Source organism: Phragmites australis, chromosome 11 (genome assembly GCF_958298935.1).
Source record: "Phragmites australis chromosome 11, lpPhrAust1.1, whole genome shotgun sequence".
In the NCBI taxonomy this organism is placed as follows: Eukaryota; Viridiplantae; Streptophyta; class Magnoliopsida; order Poales; family Poaceae; genus Phragmites; species Phragmites australis.
Window position 1 is genome coordinate 34080603 of NC_084931.1, and position 20878 is coordinate 34101480.

Genomic DNA, 20878 nt, shown 5'->3' on the forward strand with positions numbered 1-20878 from the left:
CTCCTAAAATAACCATATTGACTAAAGATTGCAGCATCGACATCTTTTAATGTGAGAGCACCAAGTCTTCTTATTTAGGGTAGCAGCAACCACGTTTTGCTTGACCTCGATGATGGTCACCGGTGGCGATGTGCTTACAGTTCTTGTATGGATTGCCGTTCCCGTACGTCTCAGTCGCCATCCGCGCACTTGCGAGTCTTGCATAGGAGGTCGCATCATATTCCTCCTCCTGTCAGCCCACAACCCTTCCTCCATTGGGATCGATGCCTTCCACGATAAAAATTGTTGCCTTCCGCAACCCTTCCGCGCTATCGTTGCTCGGATTTGAGCTACTGCCATCAAAATCGACACCCTTTGCACCACGCCGTTGTCAGGATTAACACCTTTGGTGTCGCCGCCGCTGCCATTGGGATTGACACTTTGGCGTCACATGGTTCTGTTATTGCAGAGAGATTGCAAAATAGTTATCTAGCGAGTTAAACACATCGGAGGGTCTGGTGCTCATGAGATGCGGACGTCGGAACTTCCAACATTCACGAAGCTTCTAAGATGTGCTTTAAACTGAGGATTCAATTATGGGCTGATCTATGATGGAGTTGAATATGTATGTTTACTTGTCTCATGTTGTGTAGGTGATGGAACAACCTGATGGTCGATGATAAGATGATCAAGGGCAAGAGGGGTGCTTGGTGCCGGACGATCGAGGATGTCAGGTAGATTCAAGGGTGATCATAACTGTGGACATGGATGTGAACAGAGCATAGAAGTAATGATGAAGATGGTATGTTGACAAAGTCAAGCGAAGGGGATACCGGTGCAAGTGAAAAGACGATCCGATGGACCAAGAGCGAGAGAGACTTGTCGGCGATTAAGATCACAAGATGGAGTATACACGTCCACATTGGGATCTTTGCTTAAGGTGAATGCAAGTGGCAGTGAGTCACGCTTTGAGGAGCATGCGAGACGGTTTTGCGGTTAGGCCTCAAACTGTGGAAAGATAGAGCGCATGTGGCATTATCATGAAGCTTGTGTCGAAGCAAAGCTAAGTCATGAAAAAACTATGGTCGTTCGATGGACGAAACGAAAAATATACCAAAATACCCTAGTGGTAGGTAAGAGACTATTGGAATAGATGAGTATTTTGAGGACAAGGAAACTTAAAGGCTAAACTATCTCTCTAGACCTATAAATAGAAGGGTAGGACCGTAGGAGAGAGTGAGCTAGTTATTTGAGTTTGTATGCTAGAGTTTTAGAGGAAATGAGAGAGGAGAGCTTAGCCTATTAAAAGGATCGAATGATTCAAGGGGGATGAATTGGGCAATTTAAAAATTCCTACAGAAAATTAAAATAAATAATAACCTTAGCCTAGATGAAAAGAAATGCGACTACACGAACAAGTTAGGAGAAGATAACTAAACAAGCAAGCAAAGACACTAAAAAATATGAAATTTAAAGCTTGCAAGAATGTAAATGCTCAAAATAATTTGTAGAATGGTAAAGAAACGGACAATAGAACACCAGATTTTTTTCCAATGTATCGAAGAGTTGCACTCCCTACTAATTCTCGTTGGAGCATCCACCAAGGATATTGCCCCTTTCGAGTCACCAAGACTCAAGTACTCCCTCATGATTGTTACTTCTCTATCTCTGGATTGACGGGTATCAAACTAAGTATATAGCTCTTTATGGGGCTCACACAAGAACTTCAAAAGCTCATTGAGACACCGCCAATCATTAAAGACTGGCTAGGTGTTGCCAACCACCAAGTGTAATAAGCTAATAGTTTTACTTGACCAAAATCAAATCTAGACTACAGCTAGATGCACATTTGCTACTCTTTAAACACTAATTGTGTCCTTAATTTTCAATTATGGACTTGAAAATCAATTTAAGTGCTCTCTCTTGCTTTTTGATGACACACACAATGTACGAGCTCATCTGGGATGCAAGAGAGAGAAATAAAACCAAATGGAGGGGTATTTATAGGCCAAAGATCCAAATTATAGCCTTTGCCGAACCACCTATTTTTTCGTTAGCACCGGATGTTCCGGTGAGTATCTCCTTACTCACACCGGACAATCCGGTGAGTACAAACTTTCATTTTCACTGTAACAGCTGTCATTAGCTATTACTGCTGAGAAATAGTTTGATGACATCATCCGGTGAACATCAACCCAACACCGGACCATCCTGTGAGTTCAAACTAGCTAAATTTTTCCGTTGCAACACTCTTTAGAAAATATGCTCTGGTGATAATTTCATTGCTATTACTGAACTATCCGGTGGGTTAAACTTCTTTTATCCTCAAAATCTTTTCTAGTAAAAAAGCTCCAGTGTGCAAATGTGTCTATCACCGAACTATCTGGTGAGTAGAACTCCTTCAATCCAACCGAAACAACCCTCTCTGAAAATATTACTCCGGTGATTCATTCTTGCCTTCACTGGACCATCCGGTGATTGAAGTTTCTTCTGCCACCAGAAACTATTTTCTACAAGAATTGGTCCGGTGTACATACCATCTTCACCGGACTATCCGGCTAACTAATAAATACTAGTAGATCTTATTGCTAGATGTATAAAATTTACATACAAATATATACTGGTAGATCTTGATTTTTCTTGCCTCTAGATTATTAACTTATAGACGTTCTTCTACCGGTATTCTTTTCTTTGATTCGAATGATTCTTTTCTCAAATTGCTTGTATTATAGCGATGACTTGTGAGATGAGCTTTAATGCAACATGTGGTTCATATACATCAATAAGAGCCGTGAGTTTTTCTGGAGATTTTTATAGTAACTTTTGTATGTGACTCAAGTTACTAGCATTATCTCCGATTTTTCTTTTACTATTGAGTTTTGAGATGTATTAAGTGATAAAAAAGAAAAAACCATCTATTTTAATTTTTTTTTTGGTAAGACACATATTTACCCATCTTATCGTAATTATCGATCATACATAATTTACACGTTATGCACCACACCATTGTCAGGATTAACACCTTTGGCGTCGCCACTGCTGCTATTGGGATCGACACTTTTCGCGTCGTCGTCTCACCGTAGTTGCTTGGACTCTTGAGCCACCATGGGGACCGACTTTAATAATTACCACTGTTGCCTCCTAGTCTAAGGGTTAATTTGATAGAGCTATCTCTGATTTAAATTCTCTATGGAGAATGATTCTTTGAGGACAGTGATTTTGTGGCTGAAAGTGATTCTGTAGACTAAACTATACAGAGAAAGTGATTCTGTACAGTAAGTGAATCAGGTGAAGCTGTTTTTTTTTTCAGATCCCCAACTTTTAGTTCATTTTAGAGAATCACTCTCACGAATTCAACTTAGTGAGCTAAAAGCTACTATTTAACAGAGCTATCTAATTTTAACCGAGAAATTGATCTAGAAGCTTTGCTAAAAAAAGATTTTAAATTTAGCAGCACCAGCTAAAAGGATGGATGCGCAGGTTGGTTTAATTAGTTTCCCTATGATTAATAGTACATACACAGGTTGGAAGAGAGAATGTACACCTGCAGACAATCTTTTGGCGAAAACCAATCTGAAGGGAAAGAATCATACACCTGCAGACAAGCCGGCCCCTGAAGCTGCTTCCTATTACACTCGTCGCTCCTCTTCCTCTTCCCGCGGCGCCACCACCAGACTGAAGAGCGGGAAAGGCGAGGCAGTGGCGGCGGCGGCAGGGCCGAGGGGTTGGACTCTCTTCTCCGGAGAAGCTCAACCGCTTCTCCCAGGTCAGCAGCTGTGCGGTGCCGCATTTCCGATTAGTCGAGATGGCGAATTTCCATTTCCCGGTCGTGCTCAGCCGTGCAGAGCAGCAGATGGATTCCCCACTGGGTTTGTTCATATCCCAGTCATCCTCTAACGCGAGGTGACTGAAGATGGCAGCTCGCGTAGCCCTTCCTCGAGGCGATTGAAGCTGACGTCGACGACGACTATGCTGCTGGAGGACGTGATCTGCTCCAGTGGAAGGCCACCGGACAGCTAGATATTTTCCAGCTAGCAATTTGCACCGGACTAGGAAGCGTAACTTGTGTTCTGCGTCCGCAGTCAACAGAGCTATGGTTTCCATTTTGAAACCAGAAAAAAGTACGGTTGATTTCCCTGTTGTTGTAGGTCTTGCACCTTTTGTGGCAAATCTGAATCTGCATATCTAGTTTGATTATTACGTCTCTGGTTTGTATGCACCTGCGTCAAGGAAGCTTTTGGACTCCTTGACTCGCAGTGACAGAATTTCCCTTTCAATAGAAGCAGGGTGCTGCCTGTTGTGCCAAAAAAAGCATGGTTGATTCCAGAATGGGTCTGAAAGACTGAAAAATCGAATGCACTGTCTGAAATAACCCGTTCGTGATTGTTCAGTCCCAACTCGTCTGAATGTAAATTTACTGAATACCAAAAGAGACATCTGCGTTTATGAATTCAAACTCTCAGTAGTCATATACACGAAAATTCCTTTTTTCCCCCTTCAAGTACAAGGAGCAGGAACGAAACAACGATGATTAGCGAATATTCGTCTGGTTGGACAGAGAAAATGAGCCACGCATTTATTCGGGAACAAGAACAACCTGTCGGCGACGGCGAAGCAGCTCTCGGAGCTGGAGGTGGGCGACCGCAAAGAAGAGTACACAACCCAGTAGAGACACGACGGCCATGAAATTCGCAACTAGTTTAATACTGTAGTGCCAGTACGTATATCGCAGAGTACCCCTACGCATTAACAAAAATAATGCCAGAAACCCAATCTGTAATAGCTACCTCTAAGATGTTACCGGATCAGCCCCGGGCTAACCCCCAAACTAGATTTGGGAATCTGTCTGTACTCTGTAGATAACTACATCTCTTGGCAGCGTAGCATATATGGCGAGGGAAAAAAAGAAGAAGTGCTGGGCTAACGAATATACCTGTGCAGCAGACTAAACAGATTATGTTTGGATGTACCACATTTCTAGCTTCCTAGAAACTACTGTTATTGTTCATGAAGCCATGGTTATGTTTTGTTCTTGAACTTCCTATGTGCCTTGAGGTCAACTACAATGACGGTTATGTTGTCCTTGCTCCCCTTCTGGAGAGCCAGCTTCGACAAATATTCAGCAGCCGCTTGAGCTGCTTGATCCGGCGAATCACCGCTTCTTCTTTGGGCTGAAGATGAGGCTTCTGCATTCTTCTTGTGCCATAGTAGTATCCGCTTGCGAGCAGCATCGCATACCTCTTCATTTGACATTACATCCCAGAGGCCATCGCTTGCGAGAATAAGGCACTCGTCATCTTTTGCACGAGAGACAATTGAGACCTCAGGGACTGGGATTATATATGGCTTCAGGTATCTGTCCCCTGCAAACAGATCAACACCACATCATCAGGTACAAGCACATACTCATGAACAAAAAAGCATAACATCATTTACTTATCCATTGATGACCAACTTTTTCGTGGTCATACCACATATCTATCAGGTCATGGTCAAATTTAACTGGGGTAGACAATAACACAGAAACAAAGGCCCACAATACGCCAAAACATTACATGACGCTCTAGAAGTTCAATAAAGCAAAATGGACGGTTGGGCCTAACCATCTCCTGTAAGGGCCAATGACAAGAACAACATAACTTAAGTAATGAAAAAGGCTAACTAAATTTGTGCACTTCCATGGGTGAAAGAAACGTGCAAACTCAACAGATCAACACAACTTAAGTTCTTCACAAGCCTGGATACACTACAACTGTTCCTTTGTGACAACAGATGCACAAAGAGGCTTACAGTCTGGTGCTGCATGGTTAGTGAAACATTCCAAAGCAAACAGCTGTTCATCATCCAACATAAATCTCCATTTGAACTTCTGCCATTTCGTCCTGTGGCACAATCAAGTTTTTTTCTCTCTATTTTCAATCTAGTGTTGAGAGCAATGAACAATTGAAAGAGCAGGTTGGCGATGACCATTTTTCATACCACATATCTACCATGTGGTGGTCTAATTTAAGCGGGGTTGACTGGCAGACAGAAACAAAGGCACGCCACACACCAGAAAAGCGTAACATGATGCCTTAAAAGTCAATAACATAAAGATGGTCGGGAGCTGATCCTCTCCTATAAGAACCAATGATAAGAACAAAAGACCAATTGGTCAAAGTAATGACGAATGCTGACTGAATTCATGCACTCCCACGGGTAAAAGAAAACAAGCAAAGGTCAACAGATGCACATAACTTAATTCCTCACAAGCCTGGATACAGTACAGTTATTTCTAACCACAAATGCACACAGAGCCAACCAGTCTGTGCTGCATAACTATTGCTACACTCCAAGAAAACATGTGTTTCCAACAGAAATTTCTATTTCGATTTTTTCAGTTCATCAGGTGGTGCAATCAAGTTATATGTATAATCCAGGAGAACTCATCAAGCCATCACAGACGCTCAGACTCTTGACTCCAGAAGATGAAAGACCAGACTCCCGAGTCCTGAGTCATGTTACCAGGAAACGCCATTTATTTGGCCAAGAATATAAAGGACCAGTGAACATTCAGACAACCTACTTCAGCTATATAAAGTACACCCATTGGTTAACATTCAGACAACCTACTTCAGCATTTTTCAGAAATTGAAGAAACGTACACATTTGTGTGGAGAATCGTAAACCACACAATATAAGGTGGACAAGGATGCGTACCAATTGATCGCGACATGGCAAGAACACCGAGAACTCGATAGCCATTCCACTGGATGACCTTGCCACCTAGTGCCTCGATCCTTGCATACTCATCTTCCCTATTTGGCTGTATAAAGGCAAACCAATGCTGCATCGACTTAACTCAGGAATTCACGATCCATTACACAGTTAGATGAAACAAATATCATAGTAGGCCCGACGAGAGTTCGTGGCTTACTTTATGGTCCACTGATAGCGCCATGGGCTGCTTGCCCCGGCATAGCACTGCCCGTGAGTCCCCGCAGTTGGCAATGATGATATGCGATGAGCAAACGACTGCGACAATCGCTGTTGAACCCACCGTGTCTGGAGCCACAGGCTGGGTTGCAGCTCCTGCATTTCCTCCCACCTCTGCATCAACACGACTGAAGCAGTCGACAAAGGCTTTCTCCCACTGCTTCTTGGACTCCAGGGCGCTTAGGTCGGTACCGCACACCGCCTCCTTTGCTCTACCCAGCTCCTCTACCAGTGCCGAATGGATTCTCTCCCGACAGTAATTGGCAACCTGACACGGATACCCCAAGACTCAGGCATTGGATACGACTGACATGATATGCAGACCGCGTTTGGGCGGTGCTGAACTCATTTGTTGTGTTGAGACTTGAGACACGCAACGAGGCATCGGGAACGATGAGACGAGCACCTGAACACCACCATGGCCATCGTAGACGCCGAAGAAGTGCGCGGGGAGGCGGAAGGACGCTCGGTCGAGGCCGTCGATTGGCGCGACGCCGGCGACCATCCAGAGCGGGACGTCGAAGAAGCGCGGCACCACGATGGCCGCGTCCTCCATCTCGGGGCGCCGGCCGCGTATGGACTCGAGCCCCCAGAGCGGGACGCAGTCCACGGCGAAGACGCTCCTGGCGGTCGGCCCCGAGATCCTCGGCTCAGAGGGGTCCGCCACGGAGACGGACGCCGCCGTTGCGGCGGTGAGGTCGTCGAGCAACAGCGCTGAGCCGACCTCGGCGAATCCCTCGAAGTCTGCGGTGGCGACGCTGCTGCAGTCGCTGGCAACGGAGCACGGGCTCCCGGCCGCGGAGGCGCCCCCATCCCCTCCCGCCGTCCTGACCGGCGGAGGGGGCAGCGCGGCGCCGATCCCGATCGCAGCGGCGGTCTCCTCCATGACCTCAGCAACAGCCGCGGCGGCGGCGGCGAAGAGCGTGAGCCCCGCGGCCGCGGAACTAACGGGCACCTCCTCCATAGGCGCGTGGGCGGGAGCGCGTGTCAGTCTCAGTGAACGGGGGTGGAGCCATGGGCGGTGGTGCAGCCGCAGGGTGGAAGAGCAGCGGTGGTGGTGTTCCTCACTCCGGGTGAGCGTCGGGACCTACTGGTCATGGGGTGAGAGTGAGGCAGATCTGAAGGGGGAGGCACGGCGGGGTTGGGTGGGATTGAATCCAGGGGGGGTTGGTGAGGGGAGATCGCGGCTCACGGGCGGTGCCCTGGGGACGACGCAAGCATGCAGGAGCTAGCGGAATGGTCGGAGAGGAGAGGTGGAGATTGGAATGGCCGGTCGGTCACTCACTCCAGCAGACAGCTCCAGCTCCAGCTCCAGGTGTCGATCCATTCCAGAGCGAGGAGGGATCCAATCGCAATCGGGTAGAGGGCCCACCTGAATCATTTTGGGATTCAGCATTGAATTTTGTTTGGAATTCGTACAAAAATGCAATCTTTCTTTCTTTCTTCACTCCTCCCTCCGAAAGATGTCCTCGATCAGATGAAGCCGGAAAAGGCAAAACAACCGAGTCATGCACCCTTTCCTGATGGCGAATTCCTTTCCTAGTACTAGTACCTTTTACGGACGTTTCCGCTTGTGAAATTTATCCATAAATTCACACCGTCTCTTGCTCCGGAATGGACTAAATCCAAGCTTCTGACGACGCCGTGCCGTGGAAGGTGGAACACACAAAGAACACTTTGACAAAATTGAAGTAAAAAATGTTATGAATAGACACTTCTAGATATAATCATATGATTAATTATCAAAAATTATGTCTATTGAGAATATATATCTTCTAAATAAACATGTCCTATCATTATATGTTTTCACCATATATAAATATATAAATACCATGATCAATAAATACAAGAGTTCATTTGCTACTCTATTGTCTCTCTCAATTACTATCTATACTACAACACGTTATCAGCACGAATGTTCTCCACTGAGATATCTGCCACAATAGAAGAACACCGACGGCAAAAATAGAGATGGATAACGAGGTGGGCTGCGATTCCACTCTCTTTATGAACTCCATCATCTTCTGTTGCGACCAATCCTCAGGTGCCCCCGTGCGTATCTTCACCGTTCATCACAGACTGACGATCTACATATCATTTTCTCCTTATATTTTTTCATTGGATTTAAAAGGAGTTTTAATGACATATCAATATATTATTTTCTCCTCATATTTTTTTAACATGATTTTTAGAGGAATTCTAACAAAAAAAAAATTATATTTAAGATAATTAATCAAGGGGGAGTGTTATGTCAAATCCCTAAATTTATCCATTTTCTCCCTCTCTCTCTCTCTCTTCTCTCTCTCTCTCTCCCGTTCCCTCCCCATGACCCGACTGCCACCGCCGCTGCCGCGCCGCGCTGTCCCGTCGCCGCGCGTCGGCAGACCTCGCACCTCGCCTCGTCCCGCACGCCGCTCCATCGCCGACCCCTATAAAAGGTGGTGAACAATGCGAGCTCTCCCCCATCCCCTTCCTCGCACTCTCTCTCTCTCTCTCTCTCTCTCTCTCTCTCTCTCTCTCTCCCCGAGCCCCTCCGCACCTCGCCGCCTCACTCCGAGAACCCCGCCGCCGGTGAGCTCCCCGGCCCCTTCTCCTCTCCCTCTCCCTCCTATCCCTTCCCCGTAGACGTACCTGGTCCTTCCCATCACCGGCGCGCCGCTCTCCGTCGCCCGACCGCCGCCGCTTCTCCGCGCCGGGCCGAAGCCGCTCCCCGCCGCCGGTCGCCCGCCAGCCAGACCCGGCCGGCGAGGCCTGCTGCCGTTCTCCGCCGCTGGCGCCCCGTCGCTGCCCTCCGCCGCCGCCGCGCCCCTTCCTCTCTATCCCTCCCGTTCTCTCTGCTACCCGAGCCACTCCCCTCCTCTGCTCTCTCTCTCTCTCTCTCTCTGCTCTCTCTCTCTCTCTCTCTCTCTCTCTTATATCTCCCTCTCTCCCTGTGTGGCTGTCGTGTGGGCCCCCTGGTTACTAAGCCGAGCCGAGCCCACCGACAGTCTGAGCCGAGCTGAGAAACCGAGCCAAGTCTGAGCCGAGCCGAGAAACCGAGCCGCCGAGTCTGAGCCGAGTCCAATCCCGAGCCGACTCAGCAGAATATTCCGGGAATATTCTCCCTTTTTCTTTTTTCTGAATTTCCCTCCCGGCAAAACTTCCGAAGCCTGTTTCTCCTCCGTCCTAACTCCGTCTTCGTCGATTCTTCCACCGATATTCATCTAAATTCGAGATCTACCCAATCATGTCAATTTCATAATTTTTGTAAATTGTTTGGTCATTGTTTTAATTGTTTGATTGATTGTGCCTTTGTCGTTGTTGCGATTATTAGAGGAAGGAGCATTCGAGGATGACCCCGAGGACCCAGAGTTTGAAGAAGGAGCAGACGAGGACTTCAACGAAGGCAAGTCCTACAACCGTTGATCATGTTGATCCTATGTTTTTAAATACAACCCATAGAGCCATTGTTTCAAATAATAGGAGTATGCATGATTAGATTAATAGTTATGATTCTTAAAGAAATGCTAGAATAGTTATGACCCAGCTTATTTATCCCATGCCTTGTCATTGTTACCTTTATTCCGCTGAAACCTTAGAAGGATCCTAATATCAACTATAATGATTGTTTAGATGAATGCTTGTTTACTAGTATACTTAGGATTGCTTTGCTCAAAAGAAAGAACTAGATTATTTACATGCGATAATCATGCTTTACAATGTGAAGTGATGTGTGCTTGGTACGTGTGCGTGTAAAACTTGTGTTCTTGTGAAAACTCTAGAGTAGTGTTGACAAGGGTGAGTAAGGTGCCCTACGAAGGTGGGAACTACCTTGGAGCAAGGTTTGCCTTTGTGGTGTTCTTGCTGGGAGACTCTTGCCTCGATCGTATAAGGACCGGTTCGCTGTGATATCTCACATAGTATCCACTCGTACAACCATATAGCCTGTATGGGCAGGACTTAACATAACCCCTCTGACTTAGTGTGGTACCCACCCGGAGGCCGGTAGTGGCAATAGGGACCAGGAGAAGACTTGGGTAGTGTGTAGCCCAAGGTCCGGCTAGTGATATTGTTGAGGCTATGTCAAAACCTTGGGATTGCTAAGTGGTCTTTCCCGTGAATCTTCTAAAGCCCCTGGTATCTTAGTGCCCCATAGGTGGATATTGTGGCTTCGTTGTGAGGTCGTTGCGTCTCGTTATGACAGCTTCACCAGTTACTAAGGTGGGAGCCTGTGCATATCTTATGGGTAAAGTGTACAACCTCTGCAGAGTGTTAAACCTATCCGGATAGCCGTGTCCTCGGTCAAGGACATGCTATGGTTTGGTCACAATGATTAGCTTTTCGGCGTGAGTATCTCCTTGGTGTGTGAGTGGGTTGTGTGCCCGTGTTTTCGAAAAGAAGGATTTTAGCTTTGTGCCCTAAGCCTCCTGGACTGTGTGTCCGCTGGCAAAGTCTTGTGGGAACTGGCGGGACGGATGTATCTCCCCCAGGGCCGTCAACCCCCATAAGCTCAACTTATGTGTTCTCTTCGGAAATGTTTTTATTAAAGTTAGTTCTTGCAAAATGAACCCTGCATCAATAAAATTAGCTTTCCGCCAAACCTAAAAGACTCTACAGCCTTATCCTTGATCTACCTTTAAGCATCTAATTTTTCCTCTTGAGGTAGGACTTGCTGAGTACCTTATGTACTCACACTTGCTAATTGTGGATCCAGAGGCTGACTTCGTCGAGAGAGAAGATGAAGATTAGAGAAGCCGGTTTCATTTGCACTCAAGCTGCCTGTAGGGCTTGGATCGCTTTTGTGTGTTTCCGCTGTGCTTTGAGGGTTTGTTAAATTTATGCATACAAGCTTCTGTTGTAATGAACTCTATGTTGTACTCTATTATCGTATTTATTCGACGTATGACTGTGATGTATATTTCTGTTGGAGTTCGTGCGTACCAACTACTGATCCAGAGACTGGTATGAGCTACACGAGGTGACCCCAAAGGAGGGGTCCGACATGTTATGAATAGACACTTCTAGATATAACCATGTGATCAATTAACAAGAGTTGTATCTATTGAGAAGAGATATCTTCTAAATAAACATATCCTATCATTATATCTTTTCACCGTGTATAAATATATAAACACCATGATCAATAAATATAAGAGTTGATTTGCTATTCTATTGTCTCTCTTAATTACTATCTATACTACAATAAAAAAAACTGAATGAAGAAGCTATTGGCATTTCTCCAACCAAATCGATCTTCTATGAGCTGACTACCGACACAAACAATAACAATAAGCTAGTTTGCTAGTGTTAATGTTTTCTTTGAAGAACTGAACCGAATTTTTCACATTTTCCTTTTGAGCCATAAACACAAGGAAATCACTTGTCTTTCTTCTTGGTCTTGGGTATCTACATTAATCCTGTCAAAAACTCACTCACTGTTTGTATGTGTGCGTGTGTTCTATGAGGATGATCTCCCTAAATAAAGAATTCCTTTTGATCGATGGTTCCAATGGAAACGAACATAATTATAAGTAACGGGATCAGTGAATCGATCGAACCGACGAATCCAGGAAGACGACGCAGGAACGAACGAACGCACCAATCAGAATTCACAAGAATTTGGTGCCGGCGAGGCCGCTATGGAGGAGGTTGTGTGCGATGTCGTCCCTGGCCTTGCTCGCGCTCTCGGACCGCACGGGGCTCTCCGGCACCGTCTCGTCGTCGTCGAGCTCGCACCGGAGGCCCGGCTCCATCTCCTCCCCGCGGGACTCGCAGATGTTGTGCAGCACGCAGCAGGCGCCGAGCACGACGGGGAGGTCCTGCAGCTTCACCTCGGTGCGCTTCTGCAGGCATGCCCACCGCCCCTTGAGCCGCGCGAAGGCGTCCACGGCCACGCGCCGGAGGTCCGCGACCTTCTCGTTCAACGCGTGCTGCGCCCACGTCAGGTTCTGGTGCGCGTAGGGGACGAGCACCCAGTCGGTGAGCGGGAAGCTGGCGCCGCCGACGACCCAGGACCCAGCCATCATGCCGGCGGAGGCGCGCTGCTGCAGGGCGGACCTGTCGAGGACCTGGTCGTCCGGCATGGAGCCCGGCCAGCCGATGCAGACGTCGGTGAAGGCGCCGTCGGGGCCGACGACCCCCTGGAGGGTGATGGAGTAGGAGGTCTTGTGGTTGCGCTCGGTGTGGCGGCGGTTGAAGTATGATGTGACGGAGACCTTGGGCGCGATGATGGGGATGTGGGTGGTGTAGATGGCGCCGACGACGCCGGGGATGCCCGAGTCTGCCTCGAAGCGGGCTTTGAACTCGGCACTGGCGCCGGCGTCGGGCCAGCTGATGAATCGCGGCATGAGGAGGTTGCGGATGGCGGCGCAGACCTCGAGGACGAGCTTGTGGCAGGTGGAGATGCCGAGGCCGAATCGCTTGGAGACGAGGCGGAGTGGCTCTCCCGTGGCGAGGCGCCAGACGCAGACGGCGACGCGCTGGCGGACGGGGATGGCTTGGCGGAGCGCGGTGTCCTCCTTGGCTACGGCGGAGCCGAGCGCTTCGCAGAGCATGGCGAAGGTGGCGCGGCCCATGCGGAAGGCGGCGCGGAAGTCGGCCTCCGGGTAGTCGGCGCTGCTGCACTGCTCCCACCAGGCGCGTGACCGGTCCTTGACCCAGAGCCGGCGCTGCTGGTGCGGGCTTTGACCGCTGGCCGCCGCCGTGGACGACCGTCCTCCAGTCACCTCCTCGTCCGCCGAGTGGCGCCGGTCGCCGTTGAGCTGGAGGAGGGGGAGCTCGAGGTGCGGGGCGTCGTTGACATCGAGGGAGGTGAGCACTGTGGCGACGGACCTCTCGTTGATCTTGCCATCGGCGGCATCCTCGTCGTCAGCGCCGCGCTTCCGTCGGCGGTTGGGCTTGGGCATCGCGTCCTGTTCCGGAGGCTGGAGGAAGAGAAGAGAAGAAGGTGCTATACTATTACTCCTACTACGGGATGCATTGGATTTGGAGGGGGAAGTCGTCGTCGTCGCCGCATGGCGTGGTAAGTAGTAGGAGGAGTAGGAGGAGCAGGGGGCGGGGGTTGGGTTAGGTGGGTGTGAGCGCGACGACGCCGCGCGACGACGGCGAGAGGGTGGGTGTAAACGGCCGTCCGGCAGGACGGCTGGAGACGATGGCTGGCTGGCCCTGTCTTACTACTTTCCAATTTTGATGGGCGCGTTAGCCGATCTCGTAACTAATATCTCATTTATTTTCCTTCATGTTTTGGTAAGATTTCATTTCTCATTTCGGCCCATACTGTAATAGCAGTATTGTTGCCAGCTCGTGACATCTTCGGAGATTATGAGGAAAAAAATTAGCAGACACGTTTTTCGCTATAAGAGTTAAAGCTGAGTGTAGGGATACGAGTATGTACGTGTATCTACATGTACTGAGGTTTCTCAAAAGAGAGCTTTGCGTCATCAAAACATGACAACCTTGGGCATATATTCTGCCACCATTTAGTTCGATGCTATAGTTCTTCCGGCTCGACAAAAAAATCACCAAGGTAAAGCTAGTGATGTAAAATCTCAACTGGGCAACAGAGTTTACAATCCAAAACTCGGCGACCGATCTGAATTATTTGCCATGCCTTTATTGTAAACCGGGTAGTTCAATGTTACAAAAACAGGTATCCACAAAAGCTTACAAGGTGCTCTCTCTCAAGCTCCAATATTGCCAGAGAGCTAACAGGTGCAATATCGTAGGGAAATAGGTCCGGGGAGTCCCTTCTTTTGCCACAGCATATTTTAGGTTCCAGAAAGCTACATTATTGATCGGCTGATCTCTAGGATATAAGTTACAGGATCAAATAAACCGATAAATCAACAAAGAATTGGCGTATCACAGGTAATATACACGAACCATTCATTGGTTTTAGATTACTCAAATTGCTTGTAAATATTGCCTGACCACAGACAGCAAGGAACACACTGCGTTCAGACAAAATTTATGGTGAAGGAGACGTAAGGATGGGCTTCTGTTTCACCTCCCAGACCTGCAACGCCGACTTCGTCTTCGGATTTCCAATAAATACTGCATTTCAAATGTTGAATTAGTGAAAACCAAGGCCAAGATGTGACTAACAATGCAATGGATTGCAACCTAAAACACTGAATTACCTATTGGCATTGCCACAAAGCTCCTCTAAGATGCCCCTTACTTTCTTCTCACTCTTCGCAGTTGGTGCTAGAACAACAGACTGATGCAAGAGAAAGAGCATTCTTATATATCAGTCAAGGCGTGAAAGGATAAAGTTGACCATCAAAAAGAACAGAGTTGGGCAAGTTACCAGGAATGACGGTGGCAGACCATATCTAAGAATGCTCTCTACAAAGACACGCACAGCACAAAAGTGCATCCAGGAACTGAACACCTGTACAATAATAATCACAACTGAGCAAGAAAGAAAATCGATATGCATGAGAAAGAAAGCAAAACAAGCCTAGAAAACCATAATATCACAATGATAAGCAACAAAACCCAAATATTCTGGTCATGTTTACCAAAGCAACCATCAACAATCATGTGGACTAGAAATATCTAAACCTAGCCAAGAGACTCATTTCAGTAAAATACACCTCTTCCATGATGACAATTAGGAGTTTCACTCCCCTAAGCCAACAAATAACAGCAGAGTTTTCCATGGTTAGAAGCCTTTGTCCCAAGCAAGTTGGGGTAGGCTAGAGATGAAACCCACAAGAGAAGAACATCAGTTTTCCATGGCTAGAGAAGATCAGTTTTTTTTTTTTTTTGGGGGGTGGGGGTCTTGTTATGACCTTCTGAGAATTAGAGTTGCATATTCTGTTTTTAAGAGCATAATATAATAATGCTCATCACTCGTAGTTCAAATTAACAAAATGTGATGCATCCCATCTAACTAAAAGTTATGCTCAGTGAGTTATCACAATGTGGATTTTCCCTTAATAACAAGATCGTGCCAGTGAGATAACAGCAAAAACATTTCCACTATGCCAGGAAGTCAGAACTCACACTAATATCCTTATTTAAGGTTAAAATAAGAGAAAACTATCAAGGTGAAATCTACGTAAGGTTGGCAACCAACATCAAGCATTATCAGATTACTAATTTAGATTCATGATGACTAATCATGTACTCGTGTCAAGATCATTAAGTTCTTCAGACTACTAAAGTAGATGAAACAACCTGGCAAAAAATCCAAAACTTATGGAGGATAACAAAATGAACAGAAGAGAAAACAAGAATGGGCAGATGCAACCAGGAATGGATATTAGTTATTGTTCATAGTGGGTGAACTCGTCACCTGGGCACTTTATAACTTGATCGATGAAAATAAACTTATACAATTTAAGTGCAAAATGAAGAACATGGATGGCATCAAATGAAAATTACAGACCAGCTTAATTGCTGAGTATCTGCTACATATGAGGTTTAAGTCAGCACCTGGTGGCATCTTATAAGTTTATTGATAAAGTTTACCAATTCTAATGCAAATGAAAAAAAAGTAATGGCACCAGACAGTAACGGCATCATGGTGTTCCATAAAAACATGGCTTAAAATTACTATACAGCCTAACTGACACTAACAGCGGAAGCATAACAAATCAGCTTTTTAAGGAAATAAAATGCTGTTGTGGATAGGATCACTAAATAGTAAATATGTTGTAAAATACAAGTACCTCGCTGTAGCTGGCATAGCACCATTGCAGGAGAGAGGTCCTCATAGTTTCCTGGTCTTGCAGTAGCTTTTCCATCTCTTGCTTCCGACTTTCCTGTGCTTCAGGACTATACTCAAAATCGCGGACCTAAAATTCAAATGAAATATAAGTTCGTGGATGACAAAAGACTACGAAGAATGACAGAATAACAAGATTAAACTTCTGCTCAGATTATTTGGAGCCACACAGAAGGCTCTTGGGACTGAGGCTATCTTGCCTCATTAATGTAAAGTGTAACCATAAGCCATCAGAGGAGACCTTACCTGGAAACCTTTTTCACGAGCACGGACCTTGAAGTTGTCAACAACCTTTGCAAATAAAGTTACAGTGTAGAGAGCATACTCATTGTCCTCGTAAAGCTTTTTAGATGATCTCGGTACCTATAGAATCATTAATTAGCTCAAAAGAAAGTTTGATAGAACATGCTGAAAATAAAATAACAGGAAATTAAGGATACAATTCGAACCAACATGCCAAAAATAAATCAATTTAAACATTGCTGGGTTAAACGACATGCCGAAAAGAAGTACTATACATAAAGAGTTGGGCAACAGTGTATTGGTAAGAACTTAAAACGTACCACAAATGTGTCAAGTGACTCATAGCTCGACAACCAGTCTTTTTGGGAGTACTTTGGAACAATAGCAAGAAGTGTTACTAGATGTTCTGAGGTTACCATATCCTCTGGTTTTACCAGGTTGGATAGATCACGAACTGCTAAGCTGTCACACAAAAGGAAACAAACGAATGAGAACCTCATGCTGCTGTCCTATTCCTTTCAAGTAAAACAAGAAAGGAATTGAATAATGGTTAGCAAAAAATATTTCCTCTAGAGTCTTATCACACAAGTACGATAAGACAATTTACCTCCCACTTTGCTTTCTGTTGATTGCACTAAGCTGGCTCCTTACATTATTATATTCCGCTGCTCGAACCTGGAGAATAAAACATCTTTGTAAACTCAGCTTCCAACCAAAAATATTACAAAACCATTTTCATGTATTACTACAACGAAATGAAACTCAAACTAGGGACCAAACCCCATATGGAAATACAATTGAAGAAGAAAAGAATTACGGAGAGTTACCTGGACAGCAAAAACTCAAAGGCATGGATTCATATGGTATTTTAGCTTGAAACACATAATTTTAATTTATCCTGACAAAATTTGGCATCAATAGTTTCTCGTTACCTTGCATCCTTGTGGTTTCTTAAATTTACACAAAAAGCACATAAAAACTCAATGCTAGAGAAGGAGCTGCAGATCTAATAGTCACACAAGTCGTGGTGCATGTAGCTACCTATTGGGAACAAACACACCAAAACAGCAAAACAGACACCAAAGCAAACAACATCTCCGTAGTGCACTGGCAACAGTACTGAGTTCCTTTGAACTTTACACATTGAAGCAACTATGTTAAAATGCAAATTTACCCAATTCATCGGTGAAGCCCGAAGAGCAACTTTAGTTCCTAACCAACAGGGTGCCCAATATAGTATCCACCAGACTAGATAATTAATGACTGTGCATAGTGTTGATGTCGCTAAATAATGATATTCTGACCGGGCAACGAATTAGGCCAGAAGAAGCTGGTGAGCAAAGAGAAGCAGAGTTGTGTATAACCTTCATGTCATCCTCAATCTTGGCGACCTGTGACTGGATGCTGCCGACGATCTCCTTGAGTGGAGACATTGTGGGGTACTTGCCTTCATCCCACACGAACCTACACGCACAATCCAAGCTTCAACAAACCATCCATCGGGTCGGCGGACTGGACAGCACAGTTAGCAGGCATACCTGGTGAGGTAGGTGTCAACGGGCACGCCGTCGACGGTTAGCGCCCCGCTCTCGACCCCTCCGGCTCGCTCGAGGTCCTCGATCTGCCTCCGGATCTTGTGTGACACGCCCTCCACGAACACGTTGGACTGCGGAGGTAGCAAGGAAGCATCGCATCACGTCGAATTTTAATGGTCGGGGCAGGAGCAAAAGGAGATGGGGATCGGGACTGGGGTTAAGGGGCACCTTGACAAGGTCGTCGCTGAGGGCGAGGAGGGAGTCGAGGGTGCCGACGCGGAGATCCGGGACGTTGAACTGCGCGGGGAAGAGGCGGAGGAGGTGAGGCGATCCTTGTGGAGGCAAGGGAAAGAGGAGAGGAGAAGGGCTTACGCGGTAGAGCGGGGTATCGAAGGAGTGGCGGGAGATGCTGTCCTGCAGGCGCGACCAGAGCGAGCTGGTGGTGGCGCCGGGGGACTGCACGGGCAGCGACGCGATCCAGTACCGTGTCGCCATGGCCGCCGGCGGTCTGATGCGGGGGGAGGAGAGGAGACGCTGATCTGATCGGGGAGATGCCTGCACGGATCAGGATCCAGAAAGGGGGAGGAGGAGGAGGGCCGGTCGGGTTCTGTCAGGTGGGGCCCATGTGTCGGTGAGAGTGCAATTCTTCACCTCAGCCAAGTCATGTCGAAGACTGAAATCGTGCCACATCATCATCATTCACTTTCACCCCTCTCTGTGTCATCAAGTTTCTGCAGAGGCCCAGAATGGATTATGTTAGGACTGATATTGGATCAAAGCAAATACTGAGCACGCTAGATAAGAATTGGGGCCACTCTCAAAATTGTGTAGGGCCAGGTGAGGTTAGGACTAGGGATGATATTTTTACCCGATTACTGGATTATTCGATGGTATTTTTACTCAAATGAATCCAATGGCTCCATTTAGCTGGACAGGAATGCATAAAATAACGTAGAGAAGTCTTCATGTATTGATTGACGTGCTCTATTTGCCTGTCAAACTAGGGGTGATATGCGGAACTGAGACGTAGTTGTACACCAACCAGCCGAAATAGCTCGCACAAAAAATGGCTGGTGAAAACAAGATCTCTATCTGGCATAATGGACTCAGGTAGCCCATGGAGCTTGTAGACATGTAGCAAGAATTGTTTGGCGACCAAAATAGCAGTGTAAGGATGGTTCAGCAATGTAAAATAAGCATATTTAGTGAACAGATCGACTACCACAAGAACATAATTGGTATTAGAGGAACGATGCAAACCTTCTACAAAGTCTATGGAGACAATTTGCCAAGCTTGATGAGGGACAGAGAGAGATTGTAATAGACCAGGCAAACGAGATCTATCTACTTTGGCCTATTGACAGATAGAGCATTGTCTGACAAACTAATGCACTGTAGTTTTCATGCCTTGCCAAGCAAAGATTTGCTTAAGTCTTCGATAGGTAACATGGATGCTAGAATGATCACTAACTGGACTATCATGCAATGCTTGTATAATTTTGATTTTCAGACTATCATCCTTGCCAATCCATATTCTATTTTTATACCTTAGAATACCTTGCCAAGTGAAGTGTGGAATTGCATCTGGAGACAATGCCAACTTTTGAAGTAGCTGTTAAGCTTGCTCATCTTGTTGATAGTTGAGAATCACCTCTTGAAGCCAATGAGGAGTACACATAGACATAGCAGCACAAGAAGAGTTAGAGTGAGGAACACGAGATAAAGCATCGACCACTCTGTTATATGCATCTTTCTTGTATATGATTATGTACTGCAAACCTAGCAGTTTAGTGAAAACTTTTTGTTGCTAATTTGTATGAAGACGCTGCTCAGTAAGATGTGATGGACTATATTGGTCAGTGAAAATAAGGAACTCCCTCAAGTGCAAATAATACCTCCACTGCTGTATAGTTGTAAGGATCGCAAGATATTCTTTCTCATATGTGGAGAGACCTTGTAGTTTAGGTTCTAAGGTTTTACTGATAAATGCTAGTGGGTGACCTTCATGTAATAGAACATCATCTACTCCACTGTTGCTAGCATTAGTTTATATGCAAAAGGGCTTGGAGAAATTGGGCAATGACACCACATGAGTTTGACTCAAGGCAGTCTTGAGGGTCTGGAATGCTACATCATGCTCATGAGTCCACACAAACAAGGAGTGCTTCTTCAGGAGATTAGTAAGAGGTCTTCTAATGATGCCAAAATGTTTGATGAATTTCCTGTAGTACCCAACCAGGCCTAGGAATCATCTCAATTCCTTGATGAATTCTTGGATGAGCTCTCCAATGCTTCTTGGTTCACAAGTTTGGACCTCAGAGCTGGATTTAATCAAATTCTATTACAGAAGGATGAAAAGTATAAGACTGCATTTCAGACTCATGGAGGTCATTATGAATTTAGAGTGATGACAGTTGGACTGACTGGTGCCCTT

General features: G+C 46.1%; 3 protein-coding genes across 3 annotated transcripts; all 3 read right to left on the minus strand.

Moving 5' to 3' along the window:
* Positions 1-4645: 4645 nt before the first annotated feature.
* On the minus strand, positions 4646-8236 carry LOC133885031 (protein phosphatase 2C 53-like). Its single transcript, XM_062324654.1, has 4 exons — positions 7361-8236; positions 6896-7222; positions 6679-6784; positions 4646-5342 (listed from the first exon to the last, which is right to left on the minus strand). Exons 1-4 carry the CDS (start codon positions 7916-7918, stop codon positions 4999-5001), a joined length of 1335 nt encoding a protein of 444 aa, XP_062180638.1. The 5' UTR covers positions 7919-8236; the 3' UTR covers positions 4646-4998.
* A 12-nt stretch (positions 8237-8248) lies between these two features.
* On the minus strand, positions 8249-14110 carry LOC133885032 (protein ALP1-like). The gene is made up of 2 exons (XM_062324655.1): positions 12533-14110; positions 8249-8326 (listed from the first exon to the last, which is right to left on the minus strand). Exon 1 carries the CDS (start codon positions 13836-13838, stop codon positions 12543-12545), a length of 1296 nt encoding a protein of 431 aa, XP_062180639.1. The 5' UTR covers positions 13839-14110; the 3' UTR covers positions 8249-8326; positions 12533-12542.
* Positions 14111-14521: 411 nt separating this feature from the next.
* LOC133885034 (V-type proton ATPase subunit C-like) lies at positions 14522-19055 on the minus strand. Its single transcript, XM_062324656.1, has 11 exons — positions 18817-19055; positions 18673-18741; positions 18448-18575; positions 18274-18373; positions 17517-17584; positions 17230-17371; positions 16913-17029; positions 16611-16736; positions 15242-15325; positions 15072-15151; positions 14522-14985 (listed from the first exon to the last, which is right to left on the minus strand). Exons 1-11 carry the CDS (start codon positions 18937-18939, stop codon positions 14889-14891), a joined length of 1134 nt encoding a protein of 377 aa, XP_062180640.1. The 5' UTR covers positions 18940-19055; the 3' UTR covers positions 14522-14888.
* Positions 19056-20878: the final 1823 nt, after the last annotated feature.

Excerpts from the sequence above, each read along its gene's own strand:
- LOC133885031 (XM_062324654.1), bottom strand. The coding sequence starts at position 7,918 with ATGGAGGAGGTGCCCGTTAGTTCCGCGGCCGCGGGGCTCACGCTCTTC. Across the intron at positions 7,223-7,360 it reads ATGGCCATGGTGGTGTTCAG|GTTGCCAATTACTGTCGGGA; the intron begins GTGCTCGTCTCA and ends TATCCGTGTCAG. Across the intron at positions 5,343-6,678 it reads TGCCATGTCGCGATCAATTG|GGGACAGATACCTGAAGCCA; the intron begins GTACGCATCCTT and ends ATCTGTTTGCAG.
- LOC133885032 (XM_062324655.1), bottom strand. The coding sequence starts at position 13,838 with ATGCCCAAGCCCAACCGCCGACGGAAGCGCGGCGCTGACGACGAGGAT.
- LOC133885034 (XM_062324656.1), bottom strand. The coding sequence starts at position 18,939 with ATGGCGACACGGTACTGGATCGCGTCGCTGCCCGTGCAGTCCCCCGGC. Across the intron at positions 17,585-18,273 it reads AGATTGAGGATGACATGAAG|GTTCGAGCAGCGGAATATAA; the intron begins GTTATACACAAC and ends TTTATTCTCCAG. Across the intron at positions 15,152-15,241 it reads GTCTGCCACCGTCATTCCTG|TCTGTTGTTCTAGCACCAAC; the intron begins GTAACTTGCCCA and ends CTCTTGCATCAG.